This window comes from Mirounga angustirostris, unplaced genomic scaffold (assembly GCF_029215605.1).
Source record: "Mirounga angustirostris isolate CCGP_5_RB_7025 unplaced genomic scaffold, mMirAng1.0.hap1 SCAF_12, whole genome shotgun sequence".
Taxonomy (NCBI): domain Eukaryota; kingdom Metazoa; phylum Chordata; class Mammalia; order Carnivora; family Phocidae; genus Mirounga; species Mirounga angustirostris.
The window spans coordinates 70,820,199-70,844,458 of record NW_026991720.1 but is presented as its reverse complement, the minus strand read 5'-3'; the positions used below and the strand labels follow the sequence as shown (position 1 = coordinate 70,844,458).

General features: G+C 42.8%; 1 protein-coding gene across 5 annotated transcripts in view; it reads right to left on the bottom strand.

Annotated features, from left to right (window-relative positions):
* Positions 1 to 12,794: 12,794 nt before the first annotated feature.
* The window catches only part of PEX1 (peroxisomal biogenesis factor 1), a 70,726-nt gene continuing 59,260 nt past the window's right edge, over positions 12,795 to 24,260 (bottom strand). For all 5 annotated transcript variants that reach the window (XM_045864713.3, XM_064575270.1, XM_064575272.1 and 2 more), the window contains 9 exons: positions 23,081 to 23,215; positions 19,817 to 19,881; positions 18,774 to 18,916; positions 18,591 to 18,694; positions 17,784 to 17,960; positions 16,359 to 16,589; positions 15,288 to 15,485; positions 14,885 to 15,015; positions 12,795 to 13,117 (listed from right to left, as the gene is read on the bottom strand). In XM_045864713.3, the coding sequence (XP_045720669.1) occupies positions 13,033 to 13,117; positions 14,885 to 15,015; positions 15,288 to 15,485; positions 16,359 to 16,589; positions 17,784 to 17,960; positions 18,591 to 18,694; positions 18,774 to 18,916; positions 19,817 to 19,881; positions 23,081 to 23,215 (1,269 nt within the window). In that variant the 3' untranslated portion in view covers positions 12,795 to 13,032. The remainder of the gene's footprint in view (positions 13,118 to 14,884; positions 15,016 to 15,287; positions 15,486 to 16,358; positions 16,590 to 17,783; positions 17,961 to 18,590; positions 18,695 to 18,773; positions 18,917 to 19,816; positions 19,882 to 23,080; positions 23,216 to 24,260) is intronic.

Below are 24,260 nucleotides of genomic sequence, written 5' to 3'. Positions count from 1 at the left end.
TGACTGTTGCCTCTGCTGTGCAAAAGCTTTTTATCTTGATGAAGTCCCAGTAGTTCATTTTTGCCTTTGTTTCCCTTCCTCTTGGAGACGTGTCTAGCAAGAAGTTGCTGTGGCCAAGGTCACAGAGGTTGCTGCCTGTGTTCTCCTCTAGGATTTTGGTGGATTCCTGTCTCACATTTAGGTCTTTCATCCATTTTGAGTCTTATTTTTGTGTATGGTATAAGGAAGCGGTCCAGTTTCATTCTTCTGCTTGTGACTGCCCAATTTTCCCAAAACCATTTTTTGAAGAGACTGTTCTTTTCCCATTGGATATTCTTTCCTGCTTTGTCCATGATTAGTTGATCATACATAGAGTTGAGGGTCCATTTCTGGGCTCTCTGTTCTGTTCCACTGATCGATGTGTCTGTTTTTGTGCCAGTACCATACTGTCTTAGTGATCACAGCTTTGTAATATAGCTTGAAATCAGGCAACATGATGCCCCCAGCTTTGGTTTTCTTTTTCAACATTCCTTTGGCTATTCAAGGTGTTTTTTCTGGTTCCATACAAATTTTAGGATTGTTTGTTCCAGCTCTGTGAAAAATGCTGGTGGTATTTTAATAGGTATTGCAGTGAATGCTTTGGGTAGCATAGACATTTTAACAGTATTCTTTCAATCCATGAGCATGGAATATTTTTCCATTTCTTTGTGTCCTCCTCAATTTCTTCCATTAAGTGTTCTATAGTTTTCTGAGTACAGATGCTTTGCCTCTTTGGTTAGGTTTATTCCTAGGTATCTTGTGGTTTTTGGTGCAACTGTAAATGGAATCAACTCAATTTCTCTTCTGTTTCATTGTTAGTGTACAGAAATGCAACTGATTTCTGTGCATTGATTTTCTGTCCTGCAGCTTTGCTGAATTTCTATATGAGTTCTAGCAATTTTGGGGTGGAGTCTTTTGGGTTTTCCACATAGAGTATGTCATCTAGGAAGAATGAGGGTTTGCCTTCTTTGCCGATTCGGATGCCTTTTATTTCTTTTTGTTGTCTGATTGCTGTGGCTAGGACTTCCAATACTATGTTGAACAGCAGTGGTGATAGTGGACATCGCTGCCGTGTTCCTGACCTTAGGGGGAAAGCTCTCAGTTTTTCCCCATTGAGAATGATATTCACTCTGGGCTTTTCGTATATGGCTTTTATGATATTGAGGTATGTTCCCTCTATCCCTACACTGTGAAGAGTTTTAAGAAAGGATGCTGTACGTTGTCAAATGCTTTTTTGGCATCTATTGAGAGGATCATATGGTTCTTGTCCTTTTATTTATGTAGTGTATCACATTGATTGATTTGTGGATGTTGAGCCACCCTTGCAGCCCAGGAATAATCCCACTTGGTCGTGGTGAATAATCCTTTTAATGTACTCTTGGATCCTATTGGCTAGTATTTTGGTGAGAATTTTTGCATCCATGTTCGTCAGAGATACTGGTCTGTAATTCTCCTTTTTGGTGGGGTCTTTGTCTGGTTTTGGGATCAAGGTGATACTGGACTCATAGAGTTTAGAAGTTTTCCTTCTGTTTCTATTTTTTTGAAACAGCTTCAGAAGAATAGGTATTCTTCTTTAAATGTTTGGTAGAATTTCCCTGGGAAGCCATCTGGCCCTGGACTCTTGTTTGTTGGGAGATTTTTGATGACTGCTTCAATTTCCTTGCTGGTTATGGGTCTGTTCAGGTTTTCTATTTCTTCCTGGTTCAGTTTTGGTAGTTTATAGTCCCTAGGAATGCATCCATTTCTTCCAGATTGCCTAATTTGTTGGCATATATTTGCTCATAATATGTTCTTAGAATTGTTTGTATTTCTTTGGTGTTGGTTATGATCTCTCCTCTTTCATTCATGATTTTATTTATTTGGGTCCTTTCTCTTTTCTCTTAGATAACTCTGGCCAGGGGTTTATTAATCTTATAAATCTTTCAAAGAACCAGCTCCTATTTTGGTGATCTGTTCTACTCTTTTGATTTCTATGTCATTGATTTCTGCTCTGATCTTTATTATTTCTCTTCTCCTGCTGCATTTAGGCTTTATTTGCTATGCTTTTTCCAGCTCCTTTAGGTGTAAGGTTAAGTTGTGTATTTGACTTTTCTTGTTTCTTGAGAAAGGACTGTATTGCTATATACTTCCCTCTGAGGACCACCTTTGCTGCATCCCACAGGTTCTGAACTGTTGTGTTTTCATTTTCATTTGTTCCCATGTATTTTTTAAATTCTTTAATTTCCTGGTTGACCCATTCATTCTTTAGTAGGATGCTATTTAACCTTCATATATTTGTCTTCCTTCCAAATTTTCTCTTGTGATTGAGTTTAAGTTTTAAAGCATTATGGTCTGAAAATGCAGAGAATAATCTCAGTCTTTTAGTACTGGTAGAGACCTGATTTGTGACCCAATATGTGATGTCTTCTGGATAGTGTTCCATGTGTACCCGAGAACAGTGTGTATTCTGTTACTTTAGGAAGAGATGTTCTGAATATATCTGTGAAGTCCATCTGGTCCAGTGTGTCATTCAAAGCCCTTATTTCCTTGTTGATCTTCTGCTTAGATGATCTGTCCATTGCTTTGAGTGGGGTGTGAAAGTCCCCTACTATTGTATTATTATCAATTTGTTTCATTAATTTTCCTATTAATTGGTTTATATAATTGGATGCTCCCAAGTTAGGGGCATAAATATTTACAGTTGTTAGATTTTCTTGTTGGATAGAACTTTTTCTTATACAGTGTCCTTCTTCATCTCTTATTACAGTCTTTGGTTTAAAAATCTAGTTTGTCTGATAAAGGATTGCTACTCCAGCTTTGTTTTGATATCCGTTAGCCTGATAAATGGTTCTCCACCCCCTCACTTTCAATCTGGGAGCGTCTTTGGGTCTAAAATGAGTCTTGTAGAGAGCCTATCTATGGGTCTTTTTTTTTTTTTCCTTTATCCATTCTGATACCCTATGTCTTTTGATTTAGCCCATTTATATTCAGAGTAATTATTGAAAAATATGAAGTTAGTACTATTGTATTACCTGTAAAGTCACTGTTTCTGTAGATTGTCTCTGTTCCTTTCTGGTCTTTGTTGCCTTTGGGTTCTCTCTCCACTCAGAGGATCCCCTTTCATATTTCTTGCAGGGCTGGGTTTAGGGTTCATGAATTCCTCTAGTTTTGTTTTTTGGATTTTTTTGTTTTTGTTTTTTGTCCTGGCAACTTTTTTTTTAATGTTATGTTAGTTGTTCTGGAAACTCTTTATGTCTCCTTCTATTTTAAATAACAGCTTTGTTGGATAAAGTATTTTTGGCTGCATATTTTTCTCATTTAGCACCCAGAATATATCATGCCAGTCCTTCCTGGCCTGCCAGGTCTCTATGGATAGGTCTGCTGCCAGTCTAATGTCTCAACCCATGTAGGTTATGGAACTCTTGTCCCAAGCTGCTTTCAGGATTTTCTCTTTGTTTCTGAGATATGCGTGCTTCACTATTATATGTTGAGGTGTTGACCTATTTTTATTGATTTTTTAAGGGTGGTTCTCTGTGCCTCCTGGACTTGAATGCCTGTTTCCTTCCCCAGATTAGGGAAGTTCTCAGCTATAATTTGTTCAAATAAACCTTCTGGCCCTTTCTCTCTTTCCTCATCTTCTCAGATCCCTATTATTCGAATATCATTTCGATTCATCATATTGCTGATTTCTCGAAGTCTCTTCCTGATCCAGTAGTTGTTTTTTTTTCCTCAGCTTCCTTACTTTCCATCATTTTGTCTTCTATGTCACTGACTCTGTCTTTTGCCTCATTTATCCTACTTGTTAGAGTCTCCATTTTTGACTGCATCTCAGTAATAACATTTTTAATTTTGGCCTGATTAGAATTTGGTTCTTTTATTTCTAGAGTAAGGGATTCCCTAGTGTCTTCTATGCTTTTTTTCAAGCCCAGCTAGTATCTTTATAATTGTTGTTTTAAATTCTAATTCAGACATCTTATATTCATATTGATTAAATCCATGGCAGAGAGTACTACTTCTTTATTTTGCAGCAAATTTCTCCTTCTAGTCATGGTGTCCAGAAAAGAAAGGAGGAAAGTAAAAACAAAACAAAAACAGGAAAAACAGCTGTAACAACAACAAAAATGAAAACTTCAGAAAGTGTTTCTGGTGTAGCTGTGTACACTCTGCTGTTGTGTTTTGGCTGCTCTTTCCCACCGGTCCTTCCTCTACAGAGTTCCTCCTTGCTTATAGTGGGGAGTGTTTTGACCTTTATGTAGGTGTGCTTTGATTTCTTTGTCAAGTCAAGCCTTGCGTCTGCCACGTTCTCTCACTCCAACTGTGCAGATTGTTTCCTTAATCCTGTGATCTTCTTCCTAGTTGTTCAAAATAATTGAATGTTGATATATCCTTCAGGACCCCCACTCAACGTCTCTTGGAGCACCCTGTCTTCTCAGACTACTGGTCTTATATGGGGTTTTTCAGGAAGCCAGAATTTCAGGAATGGGCAGATTTTGAGAGGTGTGAATGGGATGTTGTCATCCATATATGGTCTTTTGAGTGAGGTTGGTGTTGATTGGTTGGCTCTCAGAGGCCTATGTTTTGGAGTGGGAGCCCCTTTAAACCAGTTCCCATGTCACCCAAAGACTGGCCACATAGCCCTACCAGTTTCTGAGCATCTCTTTGCTTTCTGTCTCCAATACACTTTCAACAAATTTCCTTTCTGCTTAAGAAGGCCAGGGTTGGCTTCTGCTACGTAGGAATAAAAAACACTGGTGGATACAGAAAGCAGTGCCAGAAGTGGTCATAGGCAACAGACTTTCAAGAAAATAAGGGGAATCTGGGGACTAGTTTTCTACCCTAGTTAGTAAGTAAAGGCTGAGGGCAAGGAAAAGCCAGCTCCTATTAAGGGACATGAATTTGGCAGTCCACAGCACACAGTGGCAATACCGCTAACTAAACTATCACAAATTAAAATGATAATAATAAAATATCGCAAATTATCCCCAGGAATGAAGTCCTCATTGAAGGGGTTGCTGCTATAGAATAGTAGGAAACACATGAGGATTTCAAATGCGTGAGCTGACTACAGTACTAGAGAGCTTAAAGAAAGATGAGTTCAGGTGTTTATATTTTCATCGCAAAGCCTTGGCTGAAAATTAAGGATTGGTAGGACTGCTAAAAGAACTGCTTGTCTCTTGGAGCCATGAGGCTCAGAGCTGAAAATCAAATGCACAGGTTGATCCCACAACTTAGTGGATTACATTATCCATTGAATTCGGAGGCATATCGGATCTCTTATGGAAATGTTAAGGCATTGGGAAAATAGTAAAGACCCTGAAATACCCGCATCTGTGGGGATCAGTCTTGCAAAAGGAAGCTTATTTGTGCATTCCAACCCTCTCATCCTTTGTCAGAACCCAGCATGCCCTGCGGAGTGAATAGGTCAAACCTGAAGGAGGCGTCTTAGACAATAAAAGAACTATAATATTTTGCTTTTTCATGTGAAACCTGAAAAATACGCGTGGAGATAGAGCATGGGTATGGAATGTAGGTGCAGTAGGGAAGAACATAAATATTGGTCAGGGTGAATGTATTAATGCACTTAATGTTGGTGCAATTAATGCATTTAATTTTTTTATTCAATGTGCTGCTTCAGCATCTGGGAGTATTCTGATGATTCCATGGTTGGGTAACTGGAACCCAGATTCAATGACTCACATTGAATAAAGTTGACGATGCAGGCAGGCTGAGTCCAGGGACCCAGAGGAGGGTCCTGCAGGACCAGCCAAGAGGGTCCTTGGCTTTACAGAGAATAGAAATCAAACACAAGGCAGAGAAAGTGGAAACAGAGTTTATTGAATAGTGTATGAAGAGCAGAGCAGATGGAGTGTCTGGGGGGAAAGGAAAGGAGAATGAGACGGTCACTTGTCTCATTCAAGTGTACTCATTCTAGTATAAACTCCCAGTTTATACTAGAAAGGAGTCTAGGGTGCATGTTCCTCTGGGAATCAGGATAGGGTCCGACCAAAGGCAGGTGTCAGGTGAGCAATAGGTGTTACTCCGTAAATTACCGAAGGTGGGGGCATTGATGCCAGCGTCAGCCGAGGTTGGTTTGAAGCTAATATCCTGGAACATGGTTGGGATCCGGATCTTCTTAGATGTCATCAGGTGTGTGGGGCCTTGGACAAAACTCAGAGGAGGATTAACTTTCTTGCTTCCCTCCTGAAGTGGGAACACGGCTTCTCTGGCTTATTCAGAGGCAAAATATGGAACGTGAATAAGTGGGGTCTAGCAGAAAAACAGGAGAGACAGAGCCTTTCTAAGATGGAGTCCCTTCAGCTTTCCTATCTCATCTCCCCGCTGTGGGATTTTTATCCTCCTCATTCTTAAGGGGGTGTTGAAGAGCAAAGGTCTCATCTTGAACTTCTCAAGCTGAGAGGAATGGTAGAGCGTGCCTATTGGGAGGCATAAAAATCTTGAGCTATCTGATTAAATGAAGGTCTGGCTCAGAGAAGCAAATGAGGCCTCATTCTAAGAATAGGATATTTAGATTTGGAGGCCATGCAGCAACAAAGCATCCACAGCAAAGGAAGATTCCTGCTGTAATTGCTATTAATATTTTCTAGACGGGTGAACCCAACTAGAGATACCTTCAAATGTTACTGCCATGGGGATATGGCAGGGTGACTGGCAAAGGATTAATAATCCATATTTTGAGAACTTCTTAATCAGAACCCAAATGCCATTTTGAGCCTCCAGTCTTACAGGATACGGTCTTTCCCAAGGCTATTGTACACTTTGCTTGAGGGGAGAGAGTTATGGGAGAGACGTTTTTAGCCCTTGTAGGGATTTCTATTTCCCATACAGTGGGCTTTACTTTAGTGAGGATGTGGGGAGGGATTTTATCAGTTATAGTATTTTCACCTCCCAATTGTAAAGTCAAACTGGCTAACATGGCATGTTTTTCATCTTCTCTCAGCTCTAACATTCCCAAATGAAGTGTAGCTTGAAGTTTACAAAAGCAAGTCTCTCCCCATCAGGGGGCCGGGGCATTCAGGCACCAGGAAGAAACTATGTGAAGGCAAAGGAAAGCCCAGTGTGCAAGTTAAAGGGAAGGGAATAGCCTTACTTGTGGCTGCCCATTTACTCCAGTTAGAATACAAGATTGTCGAGACAGAGGCCCGCTGTGCTGGGTCGGGACAGTGAGGGGCTCCTGTGTCTAATAAACACTCCATCTTTTTGGGGCACCTGGGTGGCGCAGTTAGTTGAGTGTCTGACTCTTGGTTTCGGCTCCCATAGTAATCTTGGGGTCATGGGATTGAGCCCCATGTGGGGCTCTGTGCTCAGTAGAGAGTTTGCTTGGGATTCTCTCCCTTTCCCACTGCACCCCCCGCCCTGTCTTTCTCTCTCAAATAAATAAATATTTAAAAAACAAAAAACCTCTATCTTCTTACTGGCCACCTCAAGGATTACCCGAGCCTACCTGGAGATGTCCAGAAGGAGCCATAGGAGAGCTCAGGCCCCTTCAATCCTCAGCCTTTTCGACTAATGCCTTAGGGATTGGCCCCCTCTCTCTTCAGAGGCGGGGCCCATCCTTTTTTCAGTGGCCATCCTTGCTTGCATAAGGCACATTGATTGGAACCTAGCTCTTTGCAAATGGCGGGGGGCGGGGGGGGGGGGGCGGCTGGCTCTAGCCTGGCTTTACCAAGCTCTGGCTTCACAGTCATCTGGAGTGGGTATCCCTGGGGTGGCATAGAGCCCCTGGCAGCTGCTATAAATTGGGTCTGCCACCTGCTCTGAGTGATTTTTATCTGCTTCTTCTGACCTGTCCCTATTTTTTTAAGACTTTATTTGAGAGAGCACGTGTGCATGAGCTGGGGGAGGGGCAGAGGGAGAGGGACAAGCAGACTCCCCACTGAGAATGGGGCTCCGTCCCAGGACCCTGGGATCATGACCTGGGCTGAAGTCAGATGCTTAACTGACTGAGCCACCCAGGCGCCACTGCCCTGTCCCTATTATTAAATATGGCAAAGGCCATGTCCAACAGTTGGCTCACAGAAGTCTGAGGCACTGTGGTTGCCTTTTGCAATTTCCTCCTGATATCTGGGGCTGCTTGCACAGTAAAATGCAGAGCTAAAAGAGATTGTCCCTCTGGAGAATAAGGGTCAGTATTAGTATATTTCCTGAGGGCTTCAACCAATCTCCCTTGGAAGAGAGCTCGATTTTCATCCTTCCCTTGAGTTATGTCCCTCATCTTGTCATAGTTAACTGGTTTTACGATACATCGTCTCATTCCTTCAGTTAAATAAGTTATCATGATTCCTCTCATCTAGATCTTCTGGACCCCTCTGGTAATTCCACTGGGGGTCTGTCCCCATCTGGGTTCTTTCTCCTCCAGTGTGATACGTTGCATGTCCCTGATTATGGGCTGCCACCTCATTGGCATACTGCCGGGCAGCATTCAATATTCTAGCTTTCTCTCCTGCAGTGCAACAATGGGACAACAAAATTTGTAAATCTCCCCAGGTCAAATTGAAGGTCAGGGCTAACCTAGCAAATTCCTCAGAGAATTTGGCTGGGTCCTCAGAGAAATGGCCCAACTTTTCTGTACATGAGGACAGATCATTTGTGGAGAATGGCAAATGTACTCAAATGGTGCCTCCATCTCCATCTGCAACCTAAATGGAAATTGAGAGGCCTTGGGTTCAGTGTGTTAATGATGAGTGCCTCCATGAGTAATAGGACTCGGTTCCTGGAACAAAGGTGGATAAACGTGGGGCACCTCTGAGTATGAAGGAGTCATTGGATCAGAAAGGGGCTCAGCAGGACTGGTCTTTGCATCTGAAGCCTTATTAGATGCAGGGACCCTCCTTCTGGGGGGCGGGCCTACAAGGAGGGGGTCATCTAATCTATCAGAAGATTTTTTTTTCCAATCCTGAGAAATGAGCTGGGCACGTCCTACAATTATCCTTTAATTTGGGGTCTAGATACAGTGCCATAAGGGCCATTACATAAGGTATTTCCTCCCACTTACCCTCCCGTTTACGAAACAAATCAAGCTGTAAGATAGTGTTAGAATTTAAGGACTCATTCTTAGGCCAGACTTCTTGGTCTGTTAGTTGATATTAAGGTCAAATTTCATTGCAACATGATACTAATTTCTTTCTCTTTAAATTGCCCAATCTCTAGGAGGCACCCTAGGGGAGAGTCCTTTGGGATGCCCACAGCCGCCCCCATTTAGGACCATACTGCATGTGGGGATTCTTAAATGGCACTGGGGTTTCTCCTAGTCGCACAAGACCCAGATTTTGCACTCTTTTGTTTTCCTGCCTTCCTCTTTCTTCCAAGTACAAGAGGAGAGCAATAGCAGTTCGCTCTGCTAAGGTTTTAGATCCAGTCTGCTGGCTGATTATCCTGAAATTAACTGTATAACATAAGTGGACAGAGGAAGTTGGACTTGTTAGCTCAGAATAGGGAATCTGGCAAAACATGTTTTAAAAGGCACTTGAGGAGCACCTGGGTGGCTCAGTCAGTTAAGCGTCCAACTCTTGCTTTCAGCTAAGGTCATGATCGCAGGGTTGTGGGATCGAGCCCCGCGTCAGGCTCTGTGCTCAGCGGGGAGTCTGCTTCAGATTCTCTCTCTCCCTCTTCCTTTGCCCCTTCCCCCCCCTCATGTTGAGCGAACGAATCATGTATAACTCACCAACTTACCACCACCCATGTCCCCCAAGATAGTAGGGGTGTCTGAAAATACTCCTTCAAGAAGTCCTTAAGAAGTACATTGGTGTATTTGTTAGGATTGATCTTGGCTGTAACAGGAACCCTACGCAGAGAAGTAAACAGGTTTATCTGTCTCCAGTGTAAAAAAAAAAACCTAGGTGTAGGACATCTAGGGCTGGTATGTCACCTCAGTGATGCCATCAGGGAAACCGGCTCCTTGTCTTCGGTCACCTGTGGTTTTCACCCTCAAGTTTGCGAGCTGGTTGCTGCATCTCCAGACACTGTGCCCTCATTTCAGGAAGAAAGCCCACCCCAGGGACTTTTACTTACCTCTGCTTACTGTCTAGAACTGTGTCACATACCATGCCTGGCCGTAATGGAGATCATGTGACTCAGCCATTCACTTTCCAAGGAGCATAGGAAGGCAAGGGAGAGCGTGTTGGAATGGTTGTTGAAGGAGTCTGTCTGTAGACCCTGATGGATAGGGAGATGTTGCAGTGGAAACGGGCTTTCTGCTTTCAGTGGGGCTGAGTGGATCCCGGCCTAACAGAGGCCGGTGGCTGTGACGACCGTAACCAGCAGACTGTGCATTTGTTACAAGGATCGGTCTGCAGGGTTCTTCCGTGCTGCCTAACTAAGTGTGGGGTCCTTAAAACCAAAACAGATGGTCAAAGATCCTACTTCATTTTTTATAATTTAAAAATCTCCCTGTTAATAAACAAAGGTCTGATGTGAGGGGCGCCTGGGTGGCTCAGTTGGTTGAGCGACTGCCTTCGGCTCAGGTCATGATCCTGGAGTCCGGGATCGAGTCCCGTATCGGGCTCCCTGCTCAGCAGGGAGTCTGCTTCTCCCGCTGACCCTCCCCCCTCTCATTCTCTCTCCGTCTATCTCATTCTCTCTTTCAAATAAATAAATAAAATCTTTAAAACAAAGAAACAAACCAAGGTCTGATGTGAGTCCTCACAGTATCGTTGTGGCCCCTCCCCCAGTTCTCAGGTCTAGGTCTGACGGAGAAGGAAGAAGCCAGGTGTCTAGGGAAAGAGCCCTGAAATAATTTCATAAGTACTTGCCATGGATCTTGCTTCTTCCAAGTCTTCCCCAAAGGATCTGAAGCGACTCATCAGACCATTCTCCAGGTGTTCTGAGAAATAACCAGACATTCTGGGGATTATGAGACACTGGGTCTGCACTAATGTTAATTCCTAGAGACCCAGAGCTCCACCATGTCAAAGTGAAGGCATTACTGCTTTACTCAGGGGATAGCCCTGACAACCAGTGGAGACAGAAAATCCTCCAAGGTAGCAGATTTTTTTTTTTTTTTTTGAGCAGCCTGCCTCTTTCATTTTGCCAGGAGGTAGAGATGTCTGATACAAAAATCCATAGTCAGTGGCTAACAACCAGGTGATCAGAGATTTACAGAGCAGGAGTAGAGAACTGGCCAGGAGGATGCCCAGGGGAAACTATGGCCGGAGTTCTCAGAATGCACTCAGAGAGTAAGAATATGGATGATCGAGGTGAATGTTCAATTCAAAGTCCTCAGTGCTGGGCGCCTGGGTGGCTCAGTTGGTCAAAGTCCTCAGTGCTTTTAATCATCAGGAGTTCTAGATGAGCTCTCCACAGATGCTCATCTACTTTCATCTCCTGCCCCCCATGTTTGGTTAGTAGACTCATAAACTGGCCATGGTGGCAGGGATGGGGGTGTCTGTCATCTGTACGACACTGAGGCTGACCCAGCTTCTGTCCTGACGACCCCTGGTCTGCAGCAGTGACCAACCATGTAGGTGTACATGCAGGGGACACCAGCCCAAGCCTCGTGGAAGGTTGATAACGTGTGTCCCTCCTCTATCAGAGAGGAGGCAGCGATCTCTCCTCCCTGGAACAGACACATTCTGGGTTGGAATTTGCTTTGTCCTCCACACGTCTGCCAATACCATCTTTCAAGGACTTACTGATAGACTTTTATGTTATTATGCTGTCCCACAGGACCCTTGCTTTCTGATCATGAAATTCACCCTGCAGACTAAGGTGGTGGGCCTCGAGTGGAATCCATTGGACTTACTATAAACACTCATCACCCTGAAGCAGCTGGCCTTCTGGGGTGACGGCTCTCTGTGAGGTTGCAATAGATACAGTCCATCTAGTATATGCGGTGAATCAGGGACCACGGCCTCAGTAGACACAAGGATCTGGCAACTAAGGGGTAAGGGGGATAGCACTTCTCAGTTAATACCTAAGTGACCCCAAGTCTTTGTCTCCATCCCCTGTGATTGTGGGCTTTGCTGATTGAGAGGGAAGCAAAGGGAAAACACAAGAGGAACACAGTGGCTGGAAGGCGGGGGGAGCGTTACAGTGTTGGCTGAGGGAACACGGTCTTGCTGCTACACAATACAGGATGGGAGGGGTATGGATGGGACTTGGTGGGAATACTGAATGTCGTTGAGAGTTCATGGAAGATTTCTGTGATAAGCGGCCACCCATGGCTCAGATGGGAATGAAGTAGTTTAGACTATCCCACCTAGTAAAGCACTCCAATCCACCGCGGTGCTGGCTGAACTCAAGGAACATGGAATAAGTAATGGAAGAGAGAAGTCCGAAATACTAGCCACAGCCTCATGATTAGCTGCTGAATGGGCACTAGGTGCTACCTGTACATTTTTCTTTGCTGTTTCCTGTATTTATCATGTATTTCTACATGTCACCTAACCTTCTCCCTTTCTCTCTTCCCTTAAGGCCTTACTAGATCTGGTTTGGGTCGATGGTGGCTGACTTTACGTTTAGTTCATAGATTAGAGAACATCCGGACGATGTCGTGATAGAGCAGGGGAGGAATGGACAGCATTCAAGGACCTGGCCTGGGAGCTGCATATCGTAGATTAGGGGGATGCGATCTCATTTTTGGTGGAGGGAATAATTACATTTACTTGAATTTGTGGGTGAAGTCTACCTGTTCTGAGAGAACAGATCATTGGATCAGTAGGACATTTCCAAATGGTCATAGTTGCTAAGCCCAAGATTTGTCAAATGCAAGGAAGATGCTGAATATGTGAGTTCGAAGAAATGTATTTACTGCAGATGAGGAAAAAAATTAGTTACACCACTTGCACAGTATTAATTTTACTAAGGATTTAATTTAGATTTATAGGAAATAAGATACAGAATCTGTTATAAATATCCCAATTCTACCATATTAATTTCAAGTATTCCTGATTATTACATAATCAGAGGTTTACCAATCTGTGATTTTATAGATTAAGTTAATTTGTTAAAAAGAACTTTTCAGACACCATTTTTACTGTTACAACATAGGAACAAGCCAGCAAAATCACTGAGCATCTTTTATGCTAGAGTTACTTTCTGTCCAGGTCGAAACATTGTTCCACTTTGATTTTTTCTCTTCTTTGGATTTTGAAAGTTTTCATACCTTAAAAAAATGACATGATATTTAACAAATGTAAATGCTAAAATCACAAAAGGGAATTGTTTGCAGACAGATTATATTAACAAAAGGGAAAAAACTAACAGAAGTTAGAGTTCTTTATTTTTGAAAGTTGAACATTCCAATCAAAGGGGATAAAGACACAAGTTAGAAAAAACAGACATGGCAGTGACATTAAAGAACCTGTTTTAATCAAAGATGTAAATTTTTTTTTTTTTAAAGATTTCATTTATTTATTTGAGAGAGAGAATGAGATAGAGCATGAGAGAGGGGAGGGCCAGAGGGAGAAGCAGACTCCCCGCTGAGCAGGGAGCCCAATGCGGGACTCGATCCCGGGACTCCAGGATCATGGCCTGAGCCGAAGGCAGTCGCTTAACCAACTGAGCCACCCAGGCGCCCCAAAGATGTAAATTGTTAAACAAGATTTTTCTCCAAGTACATGGGCCAAGTTTAGAGAGAGAGGATTATGGCCGATGTTAGAGCGGTGCTATTCTCAATGTACTGTGTTGTGCAGTGTGTCTGGAAGGCAGTAAGCCTTTAAGATGTGAGCATCCTGTGATGTAACGATGCTACCTCAGCCTCAGCTGAGGCTCTGTGCAAACCTTCAGCTCCAACGGTGGTCATTAGCACACAGGTGTAATAGTGAAAACCTGGAAGCAACTTAAGTCCCAATACTGCACTATATAGCACCAGGTGCAGAGGGGCTTAGTGGGAAAAACAATATGCTTTGGGAGGGGTGGGAAGAAGGCAAATTTGTTTTCTTATTGTTTTCTCATTTTTCTACAATAAATACATAAGAATATATACTTATTGGGGAGTAGAATATGCCCCCCCAAAATGGTCCGCTTTGGCATGTGGACTATTTTGAGCTGAAGGGAATCAAGATTACCTTCCTTAACTACCTAGACGAATTTAGGTTCCCTATTGACCAGAGCGAACTTCTTTGTACTGCAGAGCAGGGAAAACATCTGCTCTTCTCATCTTCTATGAATTCCTTCCTCCCCTTTGAAGCTGCAGGCCTGTCTCTTTCCTTAGCTCAGGATGGTGTCTAAACCTTAATTGCCTGAGTTTCCTACTTTGTATGTATGAAATTATTTTTCTCTTATTTTCTTTCAATTAATTATTAGACCAGCCAAAGAACATAGGCAAGAAGGGAAGTTTTTTCTGCCCTCACAGTGTTCACACACCTGCCCATCTCAAGTACTGCAAAATGAAACTTTCAAGAAAGGGTTGTAACTTACTTACTAAATCCTTTACCTAGAGTGGTCGCCAATCTATGGGTCTAGAGCCAACTGGAAGAAACCTATAAATCCAAATGTGTGTGACCATGGTCCACAAGTGAATAAATTTGAATGTATTTATTTCGGAACGGTTCTGGCAAACTATTTGAGCTTTTAATAAAGCTTTTAAAATTAAATCAGTTCACTATAAATCAAAAGATGAATTTTCATTATCTGGTTCACTTGATATTTACTTCAATACTCAAAGTTTTGGGGTGTTTAAATGCACAGCTACTGGGCGCCTGGGTCCCGGAATCGAGTCCCGCATCGGGCTCCCTGCTCGGCGGGGAGCCTGCTTCTCCCTCTGACCCTCCCCCCTCTCATGTGCTCTCTCTCATTCTCGCTCTCTCAAATAAATAAATCTTAAAAAAAAATAAAAATGCACAGCTACTGTTCTGAAGGGGCCTTTACATATTCCAAGTTTAAGTGAACGGTCCCCTGTAATTTCTTTACTCCCGAATCCAGTACTTACAGTTCAGCAAAATTCTTCCAGTCATCTTCACTAATGGATGGCCTCGTGTGACTGAGAGCAGCCATTAAATGCGACTGGCTAATAGCCAGACTGGTTTTGACTGGTCCTGGTTGGTGAAGGGAGTCATCCTCCTTAAATAAAAAAGAAAACACAAGGTTAATATAGGGCTGTGATGGGAAAAGCTGCAGCCCATTTTTCAGGAGACTGTACATTCCCTTTCTCGTAAGATTACTAAAAATTGTTTCAAAGCGGGATGCACATAACCATTTGATCAATGTGTTTCAGTCCCTTCTTTATAAATAGAGCTCAGTTACTGACCGAAATACACATCAAAAAAGGAACAGTTTTTAGTCTTTACAATTATCAGGGGCGGGGGGGGGGGGGGAGGGGAGATAAGCCATACTCCACTGTGGCTCCGGTATCTGCCTTTGATGATGCTGATCTCTGCCCGCAGCTGCTCTCTTTGTTCCTGGGTGAGGTCTTGGTAACCCTCCTGAGAGGCTGTTCGCAACACCGGAGGTCGTGAAAACAGCTGCTCTTTCCCAGGAACTCCAGAAAAATCCTGCGTCATGGAGCTCGGTGCAGACAGGCACTGTGAGCTCTGCATAGTTAAGCGTAAAGGGAGGAAAAGAGCGGGAGAAAAGGGTATATGTATCAAGGATCAAATTAAAAATCTGAAGTAGTAAAACCTTAACATGGACAAGCTTACATTTGATTAACTGGAATTAAACAAGTTCACAGTATGTTCATCTTCTATATGCTGCTGAACCAACACAGGGTGAAAACTGCCACAAGGGTTTTTTAATGCTTGGGTAGTAATAAATCCACCACACTAATGCCCTCAGGGTAGGTTCCAAATGTGCCTTATTCTAAGTTTTGTATACTATAAGGTCTGGAACAGCTGCAGAGAAGTTAAACAGAAAACAAAGACTAGAGCTAGAACAACAGCTTACCATTCTTGGGAATAAAAATGGTTCACTTTTAGATTAAAAACCTGAATAAAGCAGATGTGCAAAAACCAAAAATAGAACTAAATATACTTAAAATAGCATTTAACACCCATCCTCCCAAAACTACTTTATCAGTACATGTAACATTTTTTAAGTTAGAAAAGCAAGGATATTGCCCCTATGAAATCTAAACGTTTTCCTTGTTGCAACATTACATCAAATTCCTCATTATCTTCAACTATCTTAATGATACCAGAGCGTAATATAAAATGGATCTGGTGCTAAAGATGTTTTAAAACCACTAACGAAGGGAGGTAGATGCCCAGGAAACGGAAGGCTCACCACCAGCTCCGCCTCAGAGCCCTTACACCAGGGACGAAAGGACTAGTTCGGGTCAGGAAGAACAAGACCACTTTACTGAAGAACCAGCCAGAAAGCACAGGCGGGGCTGGTTAGATTTTAGATTTTACACCACCCTACGGCTTCAGATATCACAACTGTACAACGGCTACCGCCCAAGATACCAAATCAGAGGAGGTTCCGTTTCCAAGTTCTGACTCGTAAGAGCTTCCAAAGTAGAGCCGGTACATATTGAATTTTGATTCATCTGGAAGCATCTCGGACATCTCTAGAGAAACCAGGGACTGTTCCAAGCCACACTCCCCGTCTCCAGCTGAGTCGTCAGAGCCGCTGCTGTGGTTAAGGAAAACCATTGAAGACAGACTCAGGTCACTGTCAGAGCTGGAACTTCCGTCCTGAAACACAAAAGGACAACGGTTGTAAAGACCTAAATAATCTACAACTCCGAAATAACACAGCATTTTCGAAAGTGTTGTGTTTGAACAGGGCTCTCGTCCACGCTGTGTCCTCTGGGAGCCCCTCGGGCCGGTCTGTAGGCTGCAGACGGCACGGGCGTTACAGCTCTCCCCACGCACGGTACGGCGGTCCTGCGAGCCCGGCCCCGACTGAACACTTGCCGCCCGAACGCCGTGTGAGCCGGCGTGGCCGGGACTCGGTGACCAGCGAGGCCGGCCGCCTGACACTTAGAGAAAGGAAACCACCTGCGCTCCGGAAACGGGCACTGAGCCAAACTCTGGCTCCAATTTTCTTATGGTTCCGAGGCACCTACTATTTTAATAATTAAAATCGAATGTGTACATGGGATTCAAACCCCTGCATTTTATTTGTATGAATCTTTCAACTATGAAATGATGAATCAACCACGCGATGCAGTGCTTTATCAGTCCAGTGTGTTCACCAACAGAAAACGTGTTTATAAGGGGGTGGAGAACATCAGTGGCTTGCCAAAACAAAGAGCAAAAACCTGACAGTATCTGATTTAGGAACGTTAGGCCCTGTGAGCATTTCCAACCGAATGTAGCGGGGAGGAGTACACAGGAAAACCCTTCCTCGAAAGTATAAAGTCTCTAATGTAGCAGAAGTCAAATTATTTGCTGCAAAAATTTAAATACTATCCTGAGAGGAAAAGGCTGATGCTAAGTCTGGGGTACGGAAAGTGTAAGGTAAACCAGAATACCTTGTCCCATCAGGAATAAAGTCAGTGATCAAAGAATGATGACACAGAAGCCATCCACAAGCGGCTCCTATGGGCCAGTTTGAGCTTCAAAATACTTTTTTTAAAGTATAAAACAATTAAAAATATTCTTCTGTTTATATTATCTAATTCATGATATCCCAGTTGAAATAATATCCTTCCATTCACCAACATTTTACTAGTAAGGTAACGTTAAAGAAATAGACACTGAACACTTCATAATTACAGATTCTCTGCAGAGCTAATAATTCCAACGATAGACCCATTTGCCTACAGGTAAATTTCCATACAGTTTTACTAAAGCTGTCAAAAAACAGCAATTATAAGGTTGACATGCTGACACTGAACTGCTCTTACGCTCTGAAAACCGCACGGCTCTCCGGCTGTGACTTACTGGGAGCCCCGAGGACAGCAGCTGTCCGGGTAAGGCCGCTAGCTGCGCGTTGTAAAGTAAAGCTTTCAGATCCGCCCCCGTGAAGGAGTCGGTCACTGAGGCCACGTGCTGAAGGTCCACATCGTCTGCCAGAGGTAGAGAGTCACTGAGAACGTTTAAAATTTCAAGACGTGACACCTGAAGGGAGAAAAGCTAATTGACTTAACAAATAAAGTTAAATATTATTTTAACCTGTATTATGTTTTTTTACAAATTAACTACATCTCTAATAAGCAGTACAAGCTGGAAGATGTCCCACTAATCTCTCTCTCCTCTGAAGCTTTTTCCCTAACAGCAGAGACAGGAAAATGAATGAAAATCAGTATTCTTAACCCTTCGGTGTAAATCCTTTCTTACTCACACAGTGCTGCTTTTCTGGATTTCGGCAAATGAGCCAAGAAAGTGTTTCAAAAGAAAAAATTTAATAGCTACAAGTAACATATTCGTTAGTTTCTAAATTTGGGGACAAGAGGGAGGACAACACAGACTAAGAACAGTTAAAATCTTACCTCTCTGTAACCTGTTTAGAGTCTTGCCAGGATAAGGAGCTGTGTGACCTTTGGACACAGGGAGTGTGGACAGACTACAGACTTTTCCGACTTGCAGGGAAATGGCTAGGTTTTGCATCTAATTTGGAATCTGTGACTAAAGCCTTGCCTAAAGCTGCTCTTCTAAGGACAACTGCTAGTACCAGGCAGAAGTAAAGTTCACGAGGCAAGAGTGTAGTAGCATTTGTTGGGCTTTAGACTCTAAGTAGGAAACTGTCACCTGATCAGGAGGAGGGCAGTATACGCATTTATCGAGTCGGCCAGGCCTCAGCAGGGCAGGGTCAATCAAGTCAGGGCGACTCGTAGCGGCCAATACATAAACACCTGGGGGGAAAATAGTCTTTACTTAAATCCTGGTGAAATAATTATTGTAATAAGATATTTCTGTATTTACAGTTATTACCCTGTAAGCCTTCCACTCCGTCCAACTGAGTCAGCAGCTGGTTAACCACACGATCTGTAACGCCTGTATTATCATGGCCTCGCCGAGGAGCAATGGATTCAAATTCATCAAAGAAAAGAATGCAGGGCTTGGCGGCCTGCGCTCTGGGGAAAACAAGGTTTCGTATTTGAATAAGGCTTCAGAGTTTGCAAAGTAATAATTGTGTGTGTGTATATATATGTGTGTAAGTCTTTATAGCAAATTCTTAAGGAAGGCAAACTCTGTAATTATCCTTGTTTTCAGTAAACTGGGTCTTTGAAACTTACTGTTGCTATGTATGGCCCATCGGGCCAGTTTTCAAAAACTATCCAGGTGTGCCTAAAAAGACTATTCTCCAGTTGTTGGGTACCTGTTCTACATATGCTTAGATCAATCTTGAGTATGTTGTTTAAATATTCGGAGACCTATGAAAATCTTCTATGAAGGTAGATTTATCCATTTCTCCTTGCAATTCTACCCATTTTTGCCTTAAATATTTTGAAGCTACCTTACTGAATACACACAATTTTAAAATTGTAAATTTGTCACCGTGTGGTGACTGCCTTTATCTGTAACTGTTCTGCTGCTTAAACTGAGTGGTGGAGATACAGGAGTTCATTTCATTTAAAAAATATATGGACATTATATTCTCCAAATGTATTTTATAATGAAATTTTAGAATGACACAAAGTAGTTTAAATTTAAAATCTTACTTTCATTCTTAAATACTAGCTTCTGTATTTTATACAAATGCCACAATAAATAATTTATAAAAGAAACTAACATTGCATGTGGCCAACTTAAACTGGAGTAATTAGTGCTTCATATTACTTGGAGATTCCTTTGAATAACCACTTATGATTTACTTTCAGCATTTCATGAATATTTCTATTGTAAATATTTCTATTGTAAATATAAAATTTTCAAAATTTAATATCAAAAATGTTAGTGTATTTGGAGAAACAATTCTCAAGCTTATTAATAAATCACAGTGTTGGTTACTTAAACCGTCACAGGGAACCAACCTAATAAAAATATCCCGAACCGCTTGTTCACTTGCTCCAATGTATTTGCTCAGTAACTCTGGCCCCTATTGGGTAAAATAAAATTAAGTTAGAATTGAAATAAAATTCTTTAAAAACAAAATATAATTGTTGTTTATGACTTAGTCCATTTAATATGATCAAACAGCTGTCTCAAATCCATCTTTAACATTATGTGGCTGGAATAAATATCCTATCACAGGTTCTACACCTTGTGTCTCCTCTGACAGTCTCAGGGCTTAGATCTCGGACAGAATGCCACATCCTCAGAAAGGCCTGGCTGCCGACCCCATCGGATCCTGCTTGTCTCTCTCTCTCCACCAGTAGAATGTAAGCTCCAAAAAGGCAGTTTTGTTTACTGAAACCCCAGTGCCAAAAACAGCATAAGTATTGAATAATTGTTTACTAATGAACAGTTTAAAAAGGGAAAATGTTCCATCTATCTCAAATCTTCGGAGACTCCAGAAAATGTGTAATGAGATATGAATTATTTTAATCAGCATTTTCAATTCCTGAAACCAATCTATTTGGACAGAAGGTGAAGAATAGTTTTTTTTTTTTTTTTAAAGATTTTTAAAAATTTATTTATTTGACAGAGAGAGAGCACAAGTAGGCAGAGCGGCAGGCAGAGGGAGAGGGAGAAGCAGGCTCTCCGCTGAGCGGGGAGCCCGATGTGGGGCTCGACCCCAGGAGCCTGGGATCATGACCTGAGCCGAAGGCAGACACTTAACCGACTGAGCCACCCAGGCGCCCCTAGATCATCTTTTCTAAACGTCAACTGAAAACCTTTCAAAACTATTCCTTTAACAAAATCAATAATGAGGACAGTCTTTTCTTAAATTGGGATCATTTTACAAACTGAATAGGCCCAGGGGCACCTGAGTGGCTCAGTCAGTTGAGTGTCCAATTCTTGGTTTTGGCTCAGGTCATGATCTCAGGGTGGTGGGATTGAGCCCTGTGTCGGGCTCTGTGCTCAACACGGAGTTGCTTGTCCCTCACCCTCTGCCCTTCCCCCTATTTGCACACTTGCTCTAATAAATAAAATCTTTCAAAACAAAACTGAATAGGCCCTAAAGTGATCTCTAGTGAAAAATCGTTACCTCAAAAAGACCAAATACTGATCAGGCTATGTGACCCCAATAAAGAATTTCTACTACTCACCTAGCTAGGTATCTATTGACATACTAGTATTTAATGAGATTTCCTAGTCAGTGCAGAACCACGGAGGATGGAACAAGAAACAACTAAGGCAAAATACTATGAACAAGCAACGTACTGGTGTCAGTGAAGGCCCTTGTCTTTGATGCATGTCTCCCAGGCTCCACCCTGACCCACCCCGACAAAATTGTCTTTACTGAAACCTTTCTGTTGACAATTCATTCCAAACCATGATTTGAAGGTTTACGAAAAGGGACAAGATGGCCTCCCCAATGGAACAATCTAAAATACAACAAGATGCGTAAGCTTTAATCCCGAAGACTGTTTTCCTTTAAATAGTGAAACTACATTCTAGTGACAAGCAAAGAGTATATATAATCACAGTTATTCCAGAATCCAGGAAAAGAAGGGAGGAAAATTTAAGTTACAGTGTTTCTCCATCACTGCCAGGGTAGCTGGTAACCATATAACCAGCTCATTTAGAAAAAAAAAAAAAAAATGTCATTACAAAAAGGGTAGGCATAACCCGATTGCAAATTACTAAACTGGCTTTCACATTATAAATCAACTTTGAAAAAGATTACAATCTGTATTGATTCCTTTCCCTTGACATCTAATGACTCTTCAGTGCACTACTATGGGGTTGCTGAAAGCGTACAAATAAGATACGGCACCTCAGGCTGCAAGGACATGCCAGCGGCCGACTGAGGCACCCCCCAACGTTGTCTGCCGGCGTGTCCTGTCATCCCCGCTTGCACCTTCTGAGGACACTCGGGCACACTGTGGCACACGCGGGGGTGAAACAGCCACCAAGGAATGGAGCTAAAAAAACCCGACTTCCACCTTAGTGTGGCCTCCGACCCCTAGTCTTCTAGGTTTTCTTCCCCCTTCAGGTGTAGTTTGCTCTTTTATCTGAGTATTTATGCATGATTCTACTTGATAATGCATGAAGATTTACATGAAGCAAAAACAGCATGAGCCCTACAACAGAGACGTGGCTCATGATGCAATGTCCCACACAGCCCAGTGTGGAGCCCAGTGTGGAGCCCAGTGTGGAGCCCAGTGTGGAGCCCAGTGTGGGGCTTGAACTCAGAAGCCTGACAGCAAGACCTGAGCTGAGATCAAGAGTTGGATGCTTAACCGACTGAGCCACCCAGGTGCCCCCTCCCACAGAGCTTTAACTAATAGATGGATCGCTGCTACTAGTTTTCCAAATATGAGACTAACCCACAATCAAGAAATATAAATGGTGTGGGCAAGGTTATGGAGAACCAGGTACACTCAGCATTGCTGGTGGGGCCATAAAATGATGCAGTCACTGTGAAAAACAGATCGGCAGTGCCTCAGTAAGTCACACCTGGAATCATACGCCCCAGCAACTACACCGCCTAGGTATATATTCAAGAGAAATGAGAACATGTCCACACAGAAATGTGTACACAGATGTTTACAGCAACATTATGCATAAGAGCCAAAAGGTGGAAATAACCTAAATATCCACCAATCATGAATGGAGAAAAACCTGACACCCACACAATGAAGTATCATTCAGCTTTAAAAAGAACTGAAGTACTGGGGTGTCTGGGTGGCTCAGTCAGGTTAGCCTCTGACTCGATCTCGGCTCAGGTCATGGTCTCAGGGTCGTGAGATGGAGCCCGCACTGGGCTCTGTGCCGAGCATGAAGTCTGCTTGAGATTGTCTCGCTTTCTCCCTCTGCCCCTCCCCCTGCTAAAATCTAAAAAAAAATGTGTCTTTAAAAACAACAACAACAAACTGCAGTATTGACGGCTGCTACCACTTGGATGAACCTTGAAAACATTCTAAGTCAAGGAAGCCAGTCACAAAAAGATGACATACTGCATGATTCCTTTTATATGAAATGTCCAGAACAGGAAAATCCCTAGACAGAAAGCACATTAGTGGCTGTCACGGGCTGGGGGGACAGGGAACAGGATGAAAAGTTTTGAAATAAGAAGAGCGAGGTGGTGGTTACACAGCGCTGTGAATGCACTACATGCCACTGAACTGTCTACTTTGTTACGTAAATTTACCTCCATTAAAGAGAGAAAAGGTAAATGCAGGACAAACCTTGACACTAATGAAATTCATCCCACTCTCCCGTGCGATTACTCCACCTAGTAAGGTTTTTCCTGTTCCGGGAGGACCATACAACAGTACTCCTGTTCTTTGTCGTATGGGCAAGTTTGCAAACAGTTCTGGGTACTGAAAAACACAAAAATATGACAAAGAGCTCAAGTCTAAAAAAAGGACTAAGCAGCAAAGTCAATGTACAGGAAGAAGTATTTGGATGGGAGTAACTTCCACCTTTACTAACCGTATAACGACAGAAAATGAAGTTCCGACTCAGTATATGAGTTCAAAGGAACTACCACCGATTTTTACCAATTAGACCACGGAATACATTCTTCATAAAGTGTGTATAACTGCCTCTGAACTTCCTTCCATTTTGTCATGTTTTTTAAAAATATTACAACAGTACTACATTTAGAAAATAAAACCCAATCTTTCAACAAGCATATACTGCCTTCCCCTTGTATGGTTCACAGGGCAACTTAGGATAGCTATGTATATTCAAATATAGTGAATCAAAGAAAGAAAAATAATAGAGAAGCACGTATAATGATAACCGTAAGCTCTCCCAAGAGCCTCCATGCCGAGCGGGTGACTGACTGCTTCTAAATTACTGGAGAGCAAGACTTTGTGAACAGAGGAGCCAAACATCAGGCTAATGTCAGCAATATCCTGGTCTCCTCTGTTAGGTATGCCTGTTCAGTTCCCCCTGCTGACAAAATTCTAACCCCATCTCTCTCTCCATTCTAATCTGAAGAGGCCCCAACGTCAGCCACTATGCAAAGAGCCTCTGTGAATCTGGGTGCCGATGCCCAGACCAAGCATTTGGGGGGCATGATCCTGCTGGCAAGTGCTTCCACACCCACCTTCTCTCAGGCTTTAACCTGCAGTCCTGGGCTGCCCTCAATATGCCCCGGGCCCACTGGCCACGGTTTCTAGGACGTGCCATTTAGTCTCATGTAACTGAGGTCCTTACCCATGTCTCTGCTCTTTGCATGGGTCGCCGATCTCACGCAATGATCCTTCCCTCGCAGGTTTGCGGTTCAAATGCACTACCACCTAGATGGTACCTTCTGATCTTCTGAACAATCTACCCCTGCCCCCTTTATCCTGCCACCTGCCTGGTCTGTGCTGCCTGCTACCTCTGTCTTTCTAGGACTGAGACCCAGAATCTGGA